We start from the raw sequence: 22,178 nt of genomic DNA on the forward strand, positions 1-22,178 counted from the left end.
CTGGACTTGCTACCAGTTTGTTGATCTGCAACACTGTGCTAATTATGCTCCCTACACAATATTACATCGACAATTTAAAAAATGCTCGCATGAAAGCTCAATTTTTATCAGGTTACAGCAGCGCAGAGTCACTGGTCCCCTTCAGTTTGCTTCTGAAGATCTGTTGCAATTAAACTGCATTTCTATCTTCGTGAAACAACGCATTTGCAATGCTGCTCAGTAGGAAACTCTTCATGCTTTAACAGGACCAAAAGCAAGGCTGTGGAGGTGCTCAAAGAGGACATTCTAAATATGCTGAAGCGGTCAACATATTTTAGTGATTTCGTGATCCACTTATTTCTTTTCATCTCATTTCAAGTGTTGTAATTACTGAAGAATACCTTTTAAGTAGTCACACGGGCTCATTCAGCCAAACAATTGGTCCTATTAGACATCTGGGTTGCGATTTCAAATTACTCAAACCGTGAAAGATGGGAAAATGATTTATTCAAATGGACAAAGGAACACGTTATGGTCATACTTGGATGGACTATTTTTTTTAAATGGGATGTGCAGTGGGAGTAATTAGGATGCTATAGAAATGCAGACGGTTGATATGATGGATTAAAAAGAAAACATTGTTCTGAATTTACTTCCATTTCCACACTGTGCCTTACTTTAATTATGCCTATCCCCTTCGGGGGTATCATATACAGTACTCGAATAATGGCAGATTCCATTGCCTCTCACCAGACCTTAATCTAAATACACATCCATCCCAATGGGAGGTCAGTACATTGTTTTAAAATGTCAAAATGATGAGTGTATTTGTGAATTACATATCTTCAACCTTCTGAATCCCACCAGTGATCACCCATCAAGCTTAAGTTTATTTATCAGTCACACATAGGCTTAACATTAACACTGAAATGAAGTTACTGTGAAAACCCCCTCGTCGGCACACTCCAGCGCCTGTTTGGGTACACTGAGGGAGAATTTAGCATGGCCAATGCACCCTAACCAGCACATCTTTCGGACTGTGGGAGGAAACCGGAGCACCCGGAGGAAACCCACGCAGACACGGCGAGAACGTGCAAACTCCGCACAGACAGTGACTCAAGCCAGGAATCGAACCTGGATCCCTGGTGCTGTGAGGCGGCAGTGCTAACTGCTGTGTCGGTTCAGCGTTAAGCAGAGGTCATTCTGCGTTTACTAAGTTATTGCTGCTTAAGGAGCAGACAGAAATGTAGAGGTGAGGAAGAAGTAGTGTGATAGAAAAATGATGGAAGGTTTGTAAGTTAGCATTAAACAATTATCCCTCATGCGCCACTGAATGTCCGAGTTAGTAAAAGAGAAGCCATCTTTTCATTTAAAAAACACAAGGTGTGGTAAGCAAATCTTTATTTTTTTTAAAATTATACTGTACTTAAAACAGCCAACCTATTACCATTGTGCAATGCATCTTCAAAATGGCTTCCAAATCATGGCCAGCAGATGAAAGGGAAATTCTTACTTTTAGATCAACTAAATTCTTCAGGTCGGGGAAAAAGAAAGTGCTGAATGCAGAATTTTTAAAAATTTCCCACAAAATTTATTGGTGTCATTCAGATGCCTGGCAACATTCAGGACACCAAAGTTGTGAACATTTTTCAAACGGAAACAGAAATGCATGCATTGATATACTTGTCAGTGAGCAATACAACAGTTGAGACAACAGAAAAAAAACCAAATCAAATAAAACAGAACATTTTTCTAAATTTGGTGCCGATTTTACATAGCTGCCTATGTGACGGTCGGCAAGATCCACTTTTGACAGCGTTTTCTTTGGGTGGGGACATGTTAAATCAGTGCCAAATTGACAGGCTGTCAGGGAAACGTCTCTTCATACTTGCATTTTGCTACCAAGAATCAAATCCTTAAACGTCCTAAAAGCAGATTCAGCTCCAAATCACCACCACAGTCAAAACTGCAGAAGTAGTGATCTTTTTGTTCAAATCTCGGGTATTGTTTTAACATTCAGACATGGGACCAAGCTCTTAGAAACACCAAAACCAAATGATAAAAGGCAGATGCATTTGTATACACCATTTGTTATTGGATACCTATGTACATAGGTATCCACTTCTATTCAGATTGTTCAGGAGCACATTACAAAGTTTATGGCATATGTAAAGTACTGCTTCATCTAATTCAATTTTTAAAATGATGAGCGTGTTCTTCAGTATTAAAACTTCATGCAATTTCTGCAGCTTTACTGCATCTCAGCATTTCAGTTCCCATGTGTTTACTCAGCTGAACCTCTAGCTTTCACATTCAAATACTTCTGCACAGCCAACTAAGCAGCATACCTATCTGTGTGGGCTAACTGAAACCCATCGACTAACCAAACCATTGCTGATGTGAACCGAGGATTCTGTTGAAAGGTTTCAAGTCCTGGATTGCAAATCTCCAGGAACACAGCAAAATTAAAAGGAAAGCTCTCACAATGATCTTAACAAAGGCTTAAGACAAGGGTGAGATACAGACAAGGAACTGTCAACTATAAGCATATTTTCCCCTTACCCTCTCTTAACTTTACACTGACGACATACCTTTATCTTTTCTGTTAAAAGCACAAAGACACTTCACATCACGTAATCAACCTCTAACTGTACACTAAAATACATTTCTCTTACCTGCAATTTGTGCATCACTATAGTTATACAGCTTTTTAAAAAAGTCAGTGGAAAAAAAAGTTCGAGAATGTAAAGCTTCCATCATTATAATTATTGAAGCTGGAAATCATATTTCACATCACTGTTCATTAAGGTTTGCCTTTTTAAGAAAAGAATTGCTCTTGCATGTAAACAAAATCAAGGAGGACAATAGTTTCTTTTTAAAAAATGATTATTCACTGACTTGTATACAATTGATGGCCGATACAATATTAACAAACTCAGTAAATGCCACAAGTTTAATAGTTATCTGCTTGGATCACATTTCTATACATCGTATGTTACCTACTGACAAGCATACCTTTGGGCATCTCGAGGTTTCATGTCTCGCCAGGCAACCCAAGGAATACAAAATGCTTTACAGTGAGCCAATCTGGCTCTTTAAACAGGAAGTGACTGATGGCCCAGCAGCTGATAAATTAATGCTGCTGGACTCTTGTCGTAAATTGCTCTGAGGAGGTCAGTAGAGGCATTGCACTTCATCCATGATTCAAATATTTTCAGATTCAACACAACACAGAATGGTTGTTAAAAAGAATTTTTAGTAGGCATGTAATCAATTACCACTTCAATGTTTTAAGATAACTTGTCAGATAGATTTTCTTCTCCCCCCTTTCCGCAACAACCCCCCCCCCACCCCGCCCACCCCCGCTCCCCCAACACACTCCCATATCTCCAGTCCCTTGGTTTGACGCCAACAGCCTCCCATTTTCCATTAAACAAAAAATGGGAAAGTGTTGGCCATCATTGAGCTTTCCATAGCATCTATAAAACAGCCAATCCAAAACAAAAATACTCTGAAAAAAATCCCTTTTAGTATGAGGAAAATCAAAATCGAGGACTATAAAATAGAATGAAAATACCCAGAGTTCAACAGCTGCATTAATCTTAAAACACATTACAATGGTTAAAGATTTATATATATTTGTGAAAGAAAGAACAGCAGACATTTTCCACTGCTTAAGATAATTCACAGCAGTATGATTACAGCAATGTGCACACGGGGTCTTTTCCCACCCCAAGTGAGATGAAATAAACTGAACATAGCAGCTTGTCGATAAGAAAAAGTTAAATCGGTCCCAGAAGTTAAATCTATAAAACAAATCTTGAAAAGGAAAAGTGGGTATTCACGTTCGAGTAGAGATTTTAGAAAAGAGTTCTTTGTTAAAAAACTCCATTTACTCTGGCTTTCTTTGTGCCATGCATAATACAATAATTTAAATTAGAAAATGTTTCACGGTTGTCATCAAACACTGTTGCATATGAAAACAGTAAACCTTAGATGCTTTTTTGTTCAAATTCAGGAATTGTTTGTTGCATTCTCATTACTCGGCGAACTTGAGGCAGACGAGGATGACGATGAAGAAAAGTTCATCCTTGATAAATCGGGAGGATTTGTTGCTGTGTTTTGCCCACTGAGGCTTTTCCGACACACTGGACAGGTATCATGCTAGGAGTGGAGGAAGAGAGAGAGAGAAACGGTACATGAAACATGTCTGTGTCCCAAGACTCCTGTTTGCCTCTCTTATAAGCTTCAACACCCTTAGCGCCTCTGAAAATGCTTTCCATATCAATGTTCCCTCTAATTTTGTGTGTGGCCTGCTTCTTGCACTGCACAAATCATTTAACATTGTCACATGGCTGCACTCGTGCATGTTAAAGGGAACATTGGCTGTGCATTGGGTACTGTTGCAGATTGTGGTGCAGCTGCATGCCGCTTAGCTTAGATGGGACATGGACCCTGACACTCCCTCACCCTCAGATTGATGGTCCAATAGAAATCTTGCCTCCAGAATTCTCTATGCCTCCCGGCTTTTAAGAGCTTACAAGGCTTTCTGCCCAACTACCCTTTTCTACAAACTCTGTTCCACTTATTTTTATTTCTCCCAAACAGGACCATTATCTTTTCTTTCTTTCTGCCTGCAAGTGCTGTTGGGTCTTAGATAAAGATCAGAGGTGGGTTTATGCTAATCATGATCTTGGTAAAGTCCTGATCTCCAATTCTGTCCAGTTAGTCGTAAATCTTATATCTATCCGAAGATTCCATAGAATTGAAACCCTACAGTGTAGAAGGCAGCCATTTGGTCCATTGAGACTGCACCGACTGTCTGACAGAGCATCTTACCTATCCCCATAACACCACACATTTACTCCACTAATCCCCCTAACCTACACATCTTGGGACACTAAAGGGCAATTTAGCATGGCCAATCTACGCATCTTTGGACTGTAGGAGGAAACCGGAGCACCCAGAGGAAACCCACACAGACACGGGGAGAACGTGCAAACGGCACACAGACAGTCACCCAAGGCTGGAATTGAACCCAGGTCCCTGACACGGAGGTAGCAGTGCTAACCACTCTGCCACTGCGCTGCACAACACATTAAGACAAGGGTAGCCAAATACAATTCTTTCGGGGAGGGGGGAGGGGGTAGTGTTTTCCCAGGGAATGGAAAGATAAATTGTTCCAGCTCATTTGTTCATATAGTTGTTGTTCATATAGTTGAAATTTAATCTTGGGATTGATTCTGGAGGTGTTATGACAAGTATATTTGCTGACTTCAATTTGGCAGATGACAGAAGCAGAAATAGATAATGCAGAGGCATCCAGGAGCAGGAATCCTGTTGCTTTCCTCCCTCCTGACAATGGCATCGAGAGCAACTGCAGCAACCACTGTGCAACAAACGCAGCAAAAACATCGGAATCAAAATTGGGATCTTCCGGATTAGATAGTTCAGTTCACAACACATTTGGAGTAGTTGCAGCTGATACTAAAATCCAATTTGTGTTCTGCAGCCCAGCTATTAAAAAATCTGCCAGAAACCCAGGCAAACAGAACAAGATCGATCTCCATTTACCCTTGAAATTAAGTGAAACTGTATTTATGTATGCTGACACCGTGATCGGTGTGAAATGATAAAATCCAAGCCCGTGCAAACCAGAACAGAGATTTTCTGTGATGTTTTAAGTTAATGCACTGCCTCCAGTTGAATCAATAGTTCACCCATGAAGAGGGGACGGTGCCACCCTAATCACTGACAAAGGTCTGTGTCCCACAAATGTTGCAGGATAGTGGAATTTTGCTTTGCTCACTGTAAATAGAAATACTCCAAGGTTATTTTTCAATCGCAAGATTGCTTGAAACCTAATTTTCTCAGAGGTGGGATGCTGCTTCAGAGGAAAAACTGCAACAGTACGTCATGATTTACCACAGGAAGGCAGGTTCAGGAGAAATGGATGGAACAGGAGAAGAACACACACATGGCTTTTATCTGACAATGCCAATGCTATTCACTTATCTATTTGACAGAGTTAAAAGAAGTTTCTGCTCCAGTCTGGAGCAGATCCTCAACAGATTTGTCAAAAATTTGTCAGTTCTGTTATAGGCTGCTAGGTAAACGGCATGACGATTGGTGATGATAAAAGGTTTGATCTGTACTCTACTTCCAACAAGAAAGCTAGCCTTTCTGGCCATCTCTTCATTGCTGTGCTTGATGAAGAAAAGAGGCACAGGTGTTTGCATACTTCCAAACAGCTGGAAAGCTGTTCTACCCGAGTATTCTTTCGCGTCTCGACAGAGATCAGAAGCCACAAGCGCCTGTAATTAAATATTGGGAAGATCGAAGCCATTGTTTTCAGTCCCCATTCTAAACTCTGTTCCCTGACTATCAACTCAATTTCTTTCCCTGGCAACTGGTCGAGACTAAATCAGCCTGTTCTCGACCTTGATGTAATATCTTGATAAAGATGAGCTTCCAACCACATATTCGTGCCATCCACCTTTCCTCTCTCTGGGACTATCCCTGCCTCCGCTTATGTCTTTCTGAAACCTTCATGTATGTTTGTTGCCCTCTAGACACAATTTTCATTTCTGCTAATCACTTCGAGGCTGAAACATGAAAAATTACATGAGCAAGATCATGAAGAAATCCTGTCCTTTGTGGATTCCCAGCAAGAAGCTAAAGACATCAAGAGAAATGGAACAAACTAGTGTAAAGTGAGGGGGAAAAAATTCTGCTAAAGTACAACGCAGAATAGTGTACAACTCAAATTAAATTGAAAACATTGTTTAAAAATATGCTTATATAGTTAAAAATTTTACAGATCAAAGATTAATCCCATAGCTCTAATATCCTATCATTTCACTAACAATAAATTAAAATTTAGAGTCAAATGACCTAGCGAGAGACAAAAAGTGTTGCCTTGGATTTATTTTTCATTTATTCACTCAGGGATAAATGCATCACTGACTAGGCCAGCATGTCCCATCCCCATTTGTCTTCAAGGAGGTGGTGGTGGTGAGCTGCCTTCTTGAACTGCTGCAGTCCAAGTGGTGTAGTTACACCCTGTACTGTTATGGAAGGAGTTCCAAATATTTGACCCAGTAAGTAAGGAACAGTGATTTTGTTCCAAGTGAGGATGGTGCATGGTTTTGAGGGGAACTTGCATCTGCTGTCCTCATCCTTCTAGGTGGATGAGGTGATGGGTTTGGATGGTGTTATCAAGGAACCTTGGTGCATAGCTGCAGTGTATCTTATGTATGGCACACACTGCTGCCATTGTGCATCGATGGTGAAGGAACTGAATATTGAAGGAAGGGATGCCAATCGGGTGGGCTGCTGTCCTGAATGGCATCGAGCATAGTGAGTGTTGTTGGAGCTCATCCAGGCAAGTGGAGAGTATTCCATCACACTCCTGATTTGTGCAATGTAGAAGGTGGACAGGTTTGGAGAGACAGGAGGCAAGTTGCTCGCTGTAGAGTTCCCAGCCTCTGACATGCTCGTGTAGCCCACGTATTCATATGGATAGTCCAGTTTAGTTTCTGATCAATGGTAACCTCCAGAATATTGTTCAAGAGGGATTCAGTGACAGATAGTGGGGGAATTTAGTGATTTGTAGCCCATAAATGGGCAGGTACATTATTTTTCACACTACCAAGAAAACTACATTGGTTCTCCGCAGGTCTGAGCAAAAGTGTACAAGCCTGTTCAATGGAACAGTTTAACAAGGCTGAATGCAGTATTGCTACTTACCATTTCTAGCCATGGTATTATACAGTCATTATGGAATAAATGGTTGCACGGAAGTTGCCTAACAGTTTCTCCAACGCTGTAATCTTCTTTACACACGGGGCATTCTACACCAGAACCTGCCAAGAAAGAACAAGTTAGACATTCAGTTTCTTTAATCTGTCCCATGAAATGCCTAGCTTACCAATGTGAATGCACTGGAAGCAAACACAATCCAGCTGAATCAAACTGTTGACCAACTGGATTTATTTTTACAAATTATACGTTACAGACCTTAAGTTCCATCTCAAAAGACTGAGAGATGCACATTTAGTTATAATAGAACTCTGGAGCCCTTATCACAAACTTTTCCATTGAATTTCTCAAATTTGTTTAGACTGGTAAAACAGGCACTGGTGATGGGAGAGCAGTTGTGTGAGAGGTGTACCTGTAGGCTGTAAACTAGTTGGGTTACCTCGAGTGTATTGATCAACTAATTACAATCTGCATATATCAATTATAGTATGAGAAGCGTTTGGTTACTTAGGACACCCATCACCTCCCCCCAACTCTTCCCCCAAGAACGTTAACATGAATGTTAACAATAAATGCGTTATATATAATGTTCTCATCCAAAACTAAATTGGCCATAACCCACGAAGACCAATTCAAACCAGACAGGCCCTATAGGGTTTTAGCCCCATGACATCCAGATCCATGAACATGTGCTGCAACACCCAGGTTACCACCAAGACTGCAGTTGATTGCAACTTGGTTGATTAACCATCATGTCTTGCAGAGATAAAGGAGGCAAAAAAAAAATTGCTAAGCACCATTGCTAAGTGTTCTGCAGTAACATCCAGGGTATTACCAAAACCAGTCATCCGATGTCTAGCTTGCCAATGTGAAATCAAATGCGTCTCTGGACTCATCTATGAGGAGAACCGCAGAGTGCAGAAAGTTTTCGGGGATGGAATCACATATGGTGTGCTCTCCAATTCCAGGGACATGCTATGAACTCGGTGATTGCAGAACTCCACAACACCTGTTAAATATTAAGTGTATTATGTGATGTTATGTGTGAACAATCAATTTTATGTATCTACAATTCTTCAAACATTTAGAAATACAACACAAGTTTGAGATATTGAACTAAATACTGCACTTTGCATTCAATTTCAAATATAATTTCATCTCCTTGATATTGCTGCTAAATCACCAGAGCGATTACACATTTGATAAATTTGTCTTGAAACAGAGATTCTATTTGCTCACTTTTTAATCACCTATAGCCTACCATTCATTTTGATCATCTTATTTTATTATCTGAAACAGACTTGTACCGATAACTTTGGACTTCTCTGTAGATGAGGAAGAAACAGAAAATTGGTGTTGAGGCCAAGACCTTTTAAGCCACAATCTTGTTGAATGGCAGACTTACTAAGGAGGTGTTTTCCTACTTTCCTATTTATGTAAACTCCCAATACACAAGGACTTAATGTAATACAAGGGTCTGGCACATTTAGAGTTGATGTTGGACTGAGTACATTGCTATCCACCCAGTGATGTAGGAGAACACATGACCTGCACCTAGGGGTTAGTGTCACGTTGGACAGAGTTGCTGGACAGAGCCAAGCTCTTAGCTTAGACCTTTACTGTACCTATGTAGCTTCTAGTAGTTAATAAATACTTACTGTTTAACTACCCAAGACTATGAATACCTTAATAAGACCTACAAACTAGGCCCAACACCTTTCAGCATGCTGCAGCACAATGAACAACACAAAACCTTGCAGAGATTACAGAAAAAAAATTGGAAATCTTGGAAAACGGGAGAAACATTGTGAGCTGAAGAAAAGTGCAGAAGGAAATTGCTATAGAAAAACTTGAGAAAGGCTTGGGAGCTGAAGGCAGGGATTAAATTCCTCACTGCAGGAGAAGACTCCATTGGATCAAAAGAAGTCCAGCTTCAATATCCAGAGTGTACAGAATCAGCAGACCTAGCAGGAATGAGCTAAACACTTTGAATTCCTGGACAACACTAGTCTTGAAAAAAGTTAAATACTGCAGTGGTTAGATATCGCAGTCCAAGAAACCAGGTTCCCGAATCAGCGCCTGAATATGTATGTGGAGGCTGAGCTTGCTCTGACTAAAGAAAATGATCAGTTAAAAATGAATGACTTTAAAATCCCAGCAAAAGACAAGATTCAATGCTTCCCAGATCTATGAACATTGGGAAGACACTAACCAGTCAATCCAGACAGCCATTGTTGAAAAAGCTCAAACGCTGAGATTGCGAATGCCATTATTCCAAGAGCCTGCTAAAAATCAACATGTGCCAGAAAACTCTTTGCACAGAAGCAAAGGGTGGCACCATCTTGGATTGTTGGAAAGCTCCGAAAGCTGAACATGGAAATGAAAAAAACAAGTTTTAACTATGGATGAGAAATCGACTCTGAGATCAATTTAGACTTATCCAAGGCCTAGATCAATCACAAAATTGGGAGCCCTGAAGAAAGATGACCAAGATACCGGATTGCTTCAGGTCTGGCTAAAAAGACAGAACCAACAAGATAACACTGCTTTATTCTCCAGGCCCGATAGCCGTCAATATCATAGTTAGACAAGCAATTGAAGAATCATCTGCAGAATGTGACGTTTTCAAATCATTTAACCTCACAAGTAACAAAATCCTTGACTGGGGTAAATTTAAAAAGCGCGTCCAGCAACCATGAGAACCTGTCAACTCTTCCATTAATCAGCTATACAGAATTGCTGAAGGCTGTAATTACAATGACTTGAAATCTTAGCTCATCAGGGATACAATAGTTGTAGGAGTGGTGCATAATGCCCTCCAGATATGCTTCAAGCAAAGGAAGATAACATGGCTATTGAGAAACCCATCCAGATTGTCAGGCAATCTGAAATCCACTTGCAACACAGATCCATATCAAGGGGAAGAAGTAAACCATGATACAAAGTAAGCCTCACTGTCCAGTTAGTGAAACAGCACAGAAACAGGGACACTCCAAGCCAAGGGAAGCAAATCCCCAACTGAGCAGTACAGCAACCATGCCAAAGCAAAGTGCTCCCATAGGAAGGATGAGGGAATGCAGCGAAGGTTTACCAGACTGATTCCTGGGATGGCAGGGCTGTCATACGAGGAGAGACTAAGTGGTTAGCACTGCTGCCTCATAGTGCCAAGGATCCGGATTCAATTCTGACTTCGGGTCACTGTCTGTGTGGAGTTTGCACGTTCTCCTCGTGTCTGCGTGGTTTTCCTCCAGTTTCCTCCCACAGTCCAAAGATGTGCGGGTTAGGTTGATGTTCTGATTTCAAGAAGAAATTAGATATAGATCTTGGGACTAAAGGGGTCAAGGGTTATTGGGGGGGGGGGGGCGCAACAGCAGGGGAGAAGACGGGATCAGGATATTGAATTCAATGATCAGCCATGATCAAAATGAATGGCAGAGCAGGCTCGAAAGGCCGAATTGTTGAATGGCCAATGTCCGGCAATTTCAGCCCAAAGCTTTCAACATGCACAGAAGGTCCCAAGAGGGTATACAAGGTCGAGACAGCACACCGGGAGACGACACAACCAGGCTTCTCGGGTGAGGTCAAAGATCCAGAATTTTCATTCTGGAATACAGGCAACTCTATTAATGACCATCTCATAAACTTAAAATTGGACACGAGAGTCATTGTAATGGTCCTATTGGACAAAGAACTGTGGCTGAATGACCTCAATGAACAACAGACACACCAATTTATGGGACCCAGAGGAATCCAACTTCCAGTCAAAGGCATGATGCTGGAACCATTAAGGTATTAGCCCCAAACAAAATTTTGATTGCATGTCATCCATAATGAGTCGTCTTCCCTCAAGAGAAGGCTGTGTTGCCCTGAATCTCCACAAACTGGCAGGTGTCGTCAAAGCAGCCGCTGTTCAAATTACACAGAACTGCAAATTCCTGAGTTCCAACAAGACTAACTCAGCTCCGAATTGTCGTCTTCTTTGCAGAGCAGGTTTGTCGACTTTGAGTAACAGGTGTCAGAAGCTCCTCATTAGTCAGATCTGTCAGCCACTCAGTTACCATGACATCTCGAATAGATGACAATCAAGAGGAGAACCAGCAATGAGAAGAGCCTCAATCTCCAGTTCCAGTTGAAGGGATGAACCCCGAGACATCAGTGCAAATGCTGTAATCCGAAGCTAGCATAACAAGTGCCACAAACTATGCTGGAACCGAGTAGCACTCATCCATTGACAACAGCACAGCACACAGCCAAACATAAAAGTGAGCTTTGGAAGAGCCATCGTCCATCTCAACACATGCGCCATGGCAAGCCACATGAAGGAAGAAGAAAAAACACAACACAGAGACAAGTGCGGTGTTCATCTGTCCATGTGAAGAGCTGGATAAACCAACCACCATTTATCCTACAATCAGGCAATCGACAAAGAGCGATTCAATAACAAAGAACGGGAAAAGAGGAAAAAGCGGCCAGATGCCAGAAGTACATTCAATTCAAAGTTTACCTGCGGTCTACCACACCTGCGATGGTAGGGAGACCAAGATATGGAAATGTTGTAAAGCCTCCACATGCTTGGATGAATGCAGCTCCAAAAAACACCCGAGAAGCTTAACAGCATCCAGGAAAAAGATTGGCACCCCCATGCACCATCTTTAATATCCACTCACTCCATCACTAATGCATAGTGGCAGCAGTGTGCACCAAGCCGGAGATCCAAAGTGAAATGTAAATTCTTTCACTCTAAACTATGTTACAGCATCAATATTCAGGCACCATGGACAATTTTTCATATAGAGTGCTTGGTTCCTAAACTGGAGCCTGTTGCCAAAGATTGAAAAAAATGCGAAGACTGAATGCTCTTGTGCATACGTGCACACATCAGGTTGCTTTTGCACAAGCAGTCTCCCTCATTCTCATTACCATATCAAAAGTTGACTCGCTGCTTATACCAATTTTTGATATGGTGTGAGTGCAAAAAGTGTAAAATGGAAATCTCAGATTCACAGAATTATTATGTTGCAAGATGCCACCATTTGGTCCATTTGTCCTCTGCATGAACTCACCTAGTACCATTCTCCTGCCTTCTCCCCGTACCTCTGCACATTCTTCTTTTTCAGATAACAGCCTTGATCTTTCACAAGTGGGAATAGTTCTCTCTATTTATTCTGTCCAGGTATCTCATGATTTTGAATACCACTAATCAAATCTCCTCTCAACATCTTTTCTGAGAAATAGTCCTAACTTCTCCTATCTATTTTCATAACTGAAGTTCCTCATCACTGGAACAATTCTTGAGAATCTTTTCTGTACCCCCTCGAATGTCTTCACCTCATTCTTTAAGTTTGGCACCCAGAACTGGATGCAATACTGCAGCTGAGGCCGAACCAGTGACTTCTTAAAAATTCATTCATGGTATGTGGTGTGGCCATCACCGGCTGGGCCGGCATTTATTGCCCATCCCTTATATCCTGGGCTTGCTAGGTAATTTTAGAAGGCATTTTTAATAGTGAACTGCTGTGGGTCTGGAGATGCATGTAGGCCAGATCAGGTAAGGATTTCCTTCCCTAAAGAACATTAATGAAGTAGATGGGTTTTTATGACAATAGCAATGGTTGCATGGTCATCAGACTTTCAATTCCAGATTTTTATTGAATCCAAATTCCACCATCTGCCATGACGGGATTTGAACCCTGGTCCTCACAAGAACATTTGCCCTAGATTACTAGTTCCATGACAATGCCACTACACCGCTGTCTCCCCCTTGTGGCAATTCAGCATCATCATCTTGCTATTGTGCTCTATGCCCCTATAAATAAAGCCCATAATACTGTATTTGCCTTTTTAACTGCTCTCTCAACCTGTGCTGCCACCTTCAATGACTCATGCACATATACACCCAGGTCCCTGTGCTCCCTCCACCCACTTTAGAGTGGTACCATTTTAGTCTATGTTCTTCCCACCAAAATGAATCTTTCTACCACCGACGCTCAGTAGCAAGTGTACACTATCTACAAGATACACTGCAGTAATTCAAAGATCCTTAGACTGCACCTTCCAAACACACAACCACTTCCATCTAGAAGGACAAGGGCAGCAGATAAATGGGAACACCACCATCTGCAAGTTTCCCTCCAAGCCACCCACCATCCTGACTTGGAAATATATCACCGTTCCTTCGCAGTCACTGGGTCAAAATCCTGGAATTCCCTCTCTAACGGCATTGTGGGTCAACCCACAAAATATGGACTACAGCGATTCAAGAAGGCAGCTCACCACCACCATCTCGAGGACAACGAAGGACGGGCAGTAAATACTGGCCAGTCAGCAACGCCCATGTCCCACGAATGAATGAAAAAAAAATTGAGCTACATCTCAAACCAATTTTATGGCTCTGAAAAGTAGTCTCACGGACTCAAAATGTTAACTTTCTCTCCCACAGATGCTGCCAGACCTGCTGAGTTTTCCCAGCATTTGCTGTTTTTATTTTACAGGTGGTTGAGCCATTTTATCCAAATATGATATTCACTTTAACCACTAGATAACCTAATGTGAAATAAAATGTTTCTGCACGAAGCCAGAAGGATCAAAATCGCCCCATAGTAACTTGACCAAGTTGTATGAGTTAATCGTATCGAATGATAAAGTTCCATAAAGTTGAAATTTCAGCAGTTGATTTATTTATAAGTGCATTCTTGACAAGGTTAAGACTTGGGGGAAGAAAAAATAATGAGGCATTTGGTTACTGGTCTGAAGTACACCCACCTACATGTTCATCTGTTATTTCTACCGTGGGAAGAGTCTTGATTTTATCTTTATCTGCAGGAGGTGGACCAGTATTTTCAAATTGGTTCAGAAGCTGAAGGAAGGAAACAATTAATTAGAAAGTGAACTTAACATTACCAAACTGACTGTCATCTGCACACACTGGCTGTACATTCACAGGAAGTACTGCAGCAACAAGCTACCGGTGTTTCATAGCACCGCCCAAATCTGCAACCACCACCAGAGAAGAACAAGAGCAGCACCTCCAAGTACACAAATCACACGTCTAAATTTGACTATTCCTTCATCATCACAGGGTCAAATTCCTGGAGCTTCCTATCTAATAAGCAGCAACCTAGACAACCTTATCTCACCTGACCTCCCGACTCAGGCTGGCAGGATCTATATAGTATAGCGTGCTCCTGGGATCTACAGTCGAGGGCAGCTTGGATGAAGGTTGCTCAATTGAAGATAGCTAAGCCATTCCTCCTTTTTATGGCACTAGCTGCTGTAAACTAGGTTAAAGTTTAAAGGTCCAGCCTAGTTTAAAGGTCTTTGGCAAGCCAGGGGGAAGGAATGTTTATAAAGCAAGTAGGTAAGATTTGTTCTGGGGACAGGGGCTGGGTGGGGAGATTTGGAGGTTGGGCGTCAGGGTGGGGGCCAGAAATCAGACCCCTGGGGCAGGTCGGAAGTCAGGCCAAGCAAGTGTAGGGATGGTGGTATTGGGGAGGGGTGGTCGTCCAGTGAGGAGGGGTAGTCCTGTGTGGGGGTCAGTTATCCAAAAGGTTAAAAGGGGTTTCCATTATTCAAACGTTTTTTGGGTACTGCTGTAACATTCGGAACAATCTGAAATTTATGACAAAAGATTATGCTGGAACTATACTTTCCTCCCTCACCATAACTGGCCTAAACCTTCCTCCCTCCCTCACCCCCCCTACTCGATTCAATTGCCGCATCATCAGAAGTTACAGCTCATAATGATCTGTTCAAGCTGACCACTCAAAATGACTAGCCTAAGAAAAGGGATTTTTTTTAAAAGATGAAAAACCTGCCGGATTACTGGTAGTAAAACCACAAATACAAGTTAACAATGCACTTGACCTAATAACGGATGAATAAAAACTTTTTAAAAATCAAATAAATAGAAGTTATTGACCCATATTTTGTGCATTTTCTAATAAAGAACAGTACAGATTTCTATGGTGTCTCATCAGCAGCCCCAAATTCAAAAACAGCAATCTTGGTGTTGTTATGGGGAAGTCAAGCCAATACAATCTTTAAATGGATTTTTGTAGTAATGGCTCAAGTGAGACTTGGTTCTCTCATAAGGCATGACTTAGCCTAATATTAGCCATATATTTCCTCATATTGGGAAAATTTTAGAAACCAGAAAAGCATGATTAAAAAACTAACAAGAGGGAGAAATTGGAGTACGAGAGAAAAATAGCAAGAAATATAAAAACCAACAATAAAAGCTTCTACAAACATATATAAATAAAACGGCATAGCTAAAGTAAGCACTGGTCCCTTGGAGGCTGGGACGGAGGATTAGTAATGGGAAAGAAGGAAACGGCAGAAACTTTGAGTATTTTGCATTTAGCTTCACAGTAGAAGACAATGAAGGTACCCCAAGAACCGTAAGAAATCAAGAGGTGAAAAGGGAGGAATGACCACGATCACGAGAGGAAAAAATGCTAGAAAAACTAATGGGACTAAAGTCTGATGGCTTACATTCTAGGGTCTGAAAAGAAGTGGCTGCAGAGATCATGGCTGCATTGGTTTTAATCTTCTAGACTCTGGAAAGGTGTTAGCAGAATAGAAACTCACAAGTATAAGACCACTATTTGCAAAAGCAGGAAGACAGAAAGCAGACCATCATTGAAAAACGCTAGAATCAATTTTTAAAACAGCAGGACACTTCAAAAATCAGGATACAATTAGGCAGAAACAACATGGGTTTTTTGAATGGCAAATCACGTTTGACAAATTTATTTGAACAGTCAGTACAGAGCTTGAGTATTGCCGAGAAGAAGAGACACACTGTTGAAGCTTTTTGTACTTATAAAGGACAGATTCGCTGAAATGCTAATTGTAAAGGAAAATCCAGGACTGGGAGCACAGTTTAAAAATAATGGGTCTCCCATTTAAGACAGTGATGAGGAGTAATTCCTTTTCTGAGGGTTATTAGTCTTTGGAATTCTCTTGCTCAACCTGAAGTGAAGGCTGCAATACAATATATTCAGGGCTGGGTTAGATAGATTTTTGGCCAGAAAGGAGGCAAAGGTCATGCAGAACAGGCAGGAAAGTGGAGTTACGACCACAGCCAGAGTAAGCTACTAGAGATCAGCTGACATCTGAGGAGCTGTAACTTCGTAAACAGCCAAATGCCTCCCATGAGAAAATGCAAAGTGAAATTAAATGAGATAATTAGGGCGGGAGTGAGGACAGAAAGGAGAAAAATCCACAAGGAGAACAGAAAAACATTTTGCAGAGATGTAAAACATGCTTTTTGCTGGGATGAAATCGAAACTTATTCAATACACTGCAACCTCTCCAGTGTGAAATGCTAGGAAACAAATAATTTCTGGAATTTAGAATTTTCCGGATTTCAGAACGACGTTACAAGGCCTAACCACAAGTGAGTAAAACAGGAAACACCATAGAAATATTTACTTGAAGTATAAAATCAAGATAAGTATCATAAAGCAGTAAAAATGGTTTTATTTATCCAAATAATGTATCTACCGTGTTTCTGCTCCCAAAGTACTGCACTAAAATTATGCATTGAGTTGTTTGGGTCTGCTTAAAATATTTCCAGACAACTGGGGTTTCTGAACAACAGATTTCCGGTGTGGAGAAGGTACAGTGTATAATGAAACATCCGTTCATAAAATTAACACTTTCACTTCTGTCAGGACTAACATTTCTTACATCCATCTTAATACAATTTCAACATGAACAGTATTGCACTAACCAGATTAACTACCTGTGTAATGATTGTGTCCAAGCCATTGGCTCCCCACGCATAGTCCATTGGATTTGAATGCAAAACACCCCTATAAACAACAGAAACTTTACATTAGAAGTTGATATACAAAAATAAATGAAATTTTATATTGAATACTGTCTTTGTTAGGCTTCAAGTTGAAATAAAAAGCAATTTTCTTTCCCATTCCCTCACCCATCTCTCCCGATACCTAACTGTAGATTCCATTACTTTAGCCAAGGAATCATTTCCATACGAGCTGGATCAGACAATATTGCTGTTTGACGAATACACTAGATAATGAGGCTGTTCTTGTACAAAATTCACATTTCCAGAATGTGAGCGATTCTCACCCTAACCTATTCTGATCCATCAGCTCAACAGAGTGATTGATTTGGAGAATTTCTGGGTTTACACAGCTCAATATCATGTCGCTCCAGATTTATCTACCAAAATATGCGGATTCTCTAATTAAAAAAATACTTCATGGGTATATTTAAGAGCAATTCATCTCAAAAGACCAACCATTTGGATCAAAGCAACAGTTGCACTGAACCACACCCCAGGAAGGTCCCGTCACTGTGACAACCAAGCAGACATTAGCTGATGTTTTGGACAGCTACTGGTCAGGTTTGGAGCTTAGAAAAGGTTAACAAGGAGCTGAAGCTAGAAACAGAAAACCAGTTCTGGGGAGCAGCACGTAGTACCACCTTAGACCAAACTAACCAGGTCCTAAAGGACATAGCTGCTGGACTGGGACTGAGGCTGGTGGTAAGGGAACCAAGAGTGAAAAACATACTTGACCTCATCTTTATCAAACTGCCTGCATCTGACCATGACAATATCAGGAGGAGTGACCACCACACAGTCCTTGAGCATACCCTCCATCGTGTTGTGTGGCACTACCACTGTAGTAAATTGGATTGACTTTGAACAGATCTAGCAACTCACCCATGGACGTGGTGTAACCCATCAGCAGCAGCAGAATTGTACTTTAACACAATCTGTAACCTCGTGGCCCAGCATATCCCCCACTCTACCATTACCAAGCCAGGGAATCAACCCTGGTTCAATGAAGAGTGCACGAGAGCATCCCAGGAGCAACACCAGACGTACCTAAAAATGAGGTATCAAGCTGGTGAAGCTACTACACAGGACTACTTGCATGCCAAATAGCATAGACAGCAAGTAATAGACAGAGCTAAGCAATTCCACAACCAATGGATCAGATCTAAGTTCTGCAGTTCTGCCACATCCAGCCATTAATTTTGATGGATTATTAAATAACTCACTGGAGTAGGTGCCACAAACATCCCCATTCTCAATGATGCAGGAGTCCAGCACATCTGTGCAAAAGATAAGGCTGAAGCATTCGCAACAATCTTCAGCCAGAAGTCCCTTGTGTATGATCCAATTCTGCCTCCTCCGGAGGTCCCCAGCATCACAGATGTCAGTCTTCAGCCAGTTCGATTAACTCCACACAATATCAAATGCTGAAGGTACTGGATACTACAATGGGCACTAACAATATTCTGGCAATAGTACTGTGATTACCTGTAATTCAGATCTCTTTAACCTGTGCTTAACCCTCTCTCCACTCACATTGCCACAACCCCAGCCAAGATGTTCCTGTGCCGTTACGTCACTGGCATTAACAGTGGAAAATTGCCCAGCTATGTCCTGTCCACAAGATGTGGAGATGCCGGCATTGGACTGAGGTAAGCACAGTAAGAAGTCTCACAACACCAGGTTAAAGTCCAACAGGTTTATTTGGCAGCACAAGCTTTCGGAGTGTCGCACCTTCTTCAGGTGAGTGAAGACGCGTGTTCACAAACAGAGCATTCATAGACACAGACTCAATTTACAAGACAATGGTTGGAATGCAAGTCTTTACAGGTAATCAAGTCTTTACAGGTAATCAAGTCTTTACAGGTAAAGACAATGCGAGTGGAGAGAGGGTTAAGCACAGGTTAAAGAGGTGTAAATTGTCTCCAGCCAGGACAGTTAGTGGAGACAATTCAGATCTCTTTAACCTATGCTTAACCCTCTCTCCACTCACATTGCAGGCAATTAAGTCTTTACAGGTACAGACAATGCAAGTGGAGAGAGGGTTAAGTACAGGTTAAAGAGGTGTGAATTGTCTTCACTAACTGTCCTGGCTGGAGACAATACACACCTCTTTAACCTGTGCTTAACCCTCTCTCCACTCACATTGTCTGTACCTGTAAAGACTTAATTACCTGCAACGACTCACAATCCAACCATTATCTTGTAAATTGAGTCTGTGTCTATGTATGTCCTGTTTGTGAACACAGCTCTTCACTTACCTGAAGAAGGAGCGACACTCCGAAAGCTTGTGCTACCAAATAAACCTGTTGGACTTTAGCCTCGTGTTGTGAGACTTCTTACTGTCTGTACGCAAGAAACAGAACAAATCCAATCCAGCCAATTACCGTCCCATCAGTCTGTTCTTGACTATTAGCAAAGTGATGGAAGGGGCCAACAACAGTGCTATCAAGTGGCACTTACTCAGATATAAACTGTTCACAGATACTGAGTTTGGGTTCCACTCAGGTCACTCCGATCCTGACCTAATTACAGCCTTGGTTCAACATGAACAAAAGAACTGAATGCCAGAGGTGAGGTGAGAGTGACTGCCCTTATCAAGGCCATATTTGACCGCGTGTGGCATCAAGGAGCCCTAGCAAAACAGGAGTCAATGGGAATCTCCACTGGTTAGAGTAATACCTAGTACAAAAGGATGATGATTATCACCGTTGGGCATCAATCATTTCAGCTCACGGACATCACTGCAAAAGTTCCTCAGGGTAATGCTCTAGGACCAACCATCTTTAACCGCTTCATCATTGATCTTCTTTCCACAAGGTCGGAAGTGGGGATGCTCACAGATAAATGCACAATGTTCAGCACCATTTGTGACTCCTCAGATACTGAAGCAGTTCATGTCCAAATGCAGCAAAACCTGGACATATCCAGGCTTGGACTGACAAGTGGCAACCAACATTCATGCCACACAAGTGCCAGGCAATGACCATCTCCAGCAAGAGTGGATCTAAGCATTGCCCCTTACCATTCAATGAGATTACCAATGCCAAGTTCCCCATTTTCAGCATCCTGAAGGTTGCCATTGACCAGAAACTGAACTGGACTAGCAACATAAATACTGTGGCTACTGGAGCAGAAGGCCAAGAATACTGACACTCCAAAGCCTGTCCACCATCTACAAGGCACAAGTAGGGAGTGCAATATGATACTATCCACTTGCCTGGATGAGTGCAGCTCCAACGTTACCGAAGAACTCGACAGCATCCAAGAAAAAGCAGCCCGCTTGATTGTTACCCCTTCCATAAACATTCAATCCCTAAACCACCAACAAACATATAGCAGCCGTGTGTATCATGTACAAGATGCACTGAAGGAACTCACCAAGGTTCCTTAGACAGCACCTTGCAAACCCACAACCATTACCATCTAGAAGGTCAAGCGCAGTAGATACCTGGCAACACCACCACCTGGAGGTTCCCCTCCAAGTTACTCACCATCATGACTTGAAAATATATTGCATTCCTTTACTGTCGCTGGATCAAAATCCAGGAACTCCCTCTCTAACAGCACAATGGGTATCCCTACACCTCAAGGACTGCAGTGGTTCAAGATGGCAGTTCACCACCACCTTCTGAAGGGTAACTGATGGGACAAAAAATGCTGGCCTACCCGGCAATGCCCACAGCCCATAAATGAGTAAAAGAAATGCAACTGCAGATGTTGACCAAGAAGACAGCCAACTTCAACTGAATCTCATATCCAACTGATAGTTGATTAAGATGAGACTGAAAATATATTGGTCAAGATTGCTCGCAAGATGATCACCACGTACACTAAATTTTGAGCATTCCAGCTTAGTAGAGGATTATTTTTTGTATTTTCTTGCATTATTGTTTATAATATGCTGCAGTAAGCAGAGGAGCAAATTAGAAGCACAATCAACATTTGGTGCAATTCAATTCAGTGAGGGTTTTAAATCTCTGTAGTCTTTATGTAAAATGGTGACCGAATCAAGTGTGCCCACTTCCTTCTCATCTCCAAAGCAGACACAGGTTAATGGGACAAAGTCCAAACTTGATGAAGCAATAAACTGAAAAATAAAAGGCAATCAAACTGACAAAAGTTGTGTCCGCTGAATTATACTGCATGATTGTGCTCACTAAATTTCAGCTAGCACTGCGTGCCCTGAGAATACCTTTCGGATCCTGTAACCTCAAAAGGCAATAACTGACCATTAACTAAAGGATCACCGCTATTTATGCTAAAAGTAACTGTGCGCTACAATTTATTATTATATCAAAATAAACCAATTTATAAAATATTGCCTTTGCTCGTATCATTTTCTCATGCGTGCATTGTTTCGATTAGCGTTTGATCCAAATTCCAGTTCTTTTCGGGAACTTGCACAGCTAACTTTCTGTATAATCTGTGCTTCAATAGCGGCATATACCAGAGATAGGCTGTTACTATTGAAGTGGGGAAAATTATAAAAATGGTTACCTGACACGCAAAATGGTTGCCTGGCACACAAAATGGTTACCTGGGAAGAGACATTAAGCAGGCACTGGCTTTTAGCACAGACAACTACTTAAAGTTAAAACATGCAGCACAGACAGTTATTTAA

At 41.5% G+C, this 22,178-nt stretch overlaps 1 protein-coding gene across 2 annotated transcripts in view; it reads right to left on the reverse strand.

Annotated features, from left to right (window-relative positions):
* Window positions 1-1,363: 1,363 nt before the first annotated feature.
* Window positions 1,364-22,178, reverse strand: part of rnf126 (ring finger protein 126) — a 62,635-nt gene continuing 41,820 nt past the window's right edge. The window contains exons 6-9 of one of the 2 annotated variants that reach the window (XM_078198261.1): window positions 17,477-17,558; window positions 14,503-14,596; window positions 7,729-7,844; window positions 1,364-4,143 (exon numbers count right to left, since the gene is read on the reverse strand). In XM_078198261.1, coding sequence (XP_078054387.1) covers window positions 3,994-4,143; window positions 7,729-7,844; window positions 14,503-14,596; window positions 17,477-17,558 — 442 coding nt within the window. In that variant the 3' untranslated portion in view covers window positions 1,364-3,993. The remainder of the gene's footprint in view (window positions 4,144-7,728; window positions 7,845-14,502; window positions 14,597-17,476; window positions 17,559-22,178) is intronic. The other variant, XM_078198262.1, reaches the window with a different exon arrangement.

This window comes from Mustelus asterias, chromosome 26 (assembly GCF_964213995.1).
Source record: "Mustelus asterias chromosome 26, sMusAst1.hap1.1, whole genome shotgun sequence".
Classification (NCBI taxonomy): Eukaryota; Metazoa; Chordata; class Chondrichthyes; order Carcharhiniformes; family Triakidae; genus Mustelus; species Mustelus asterias.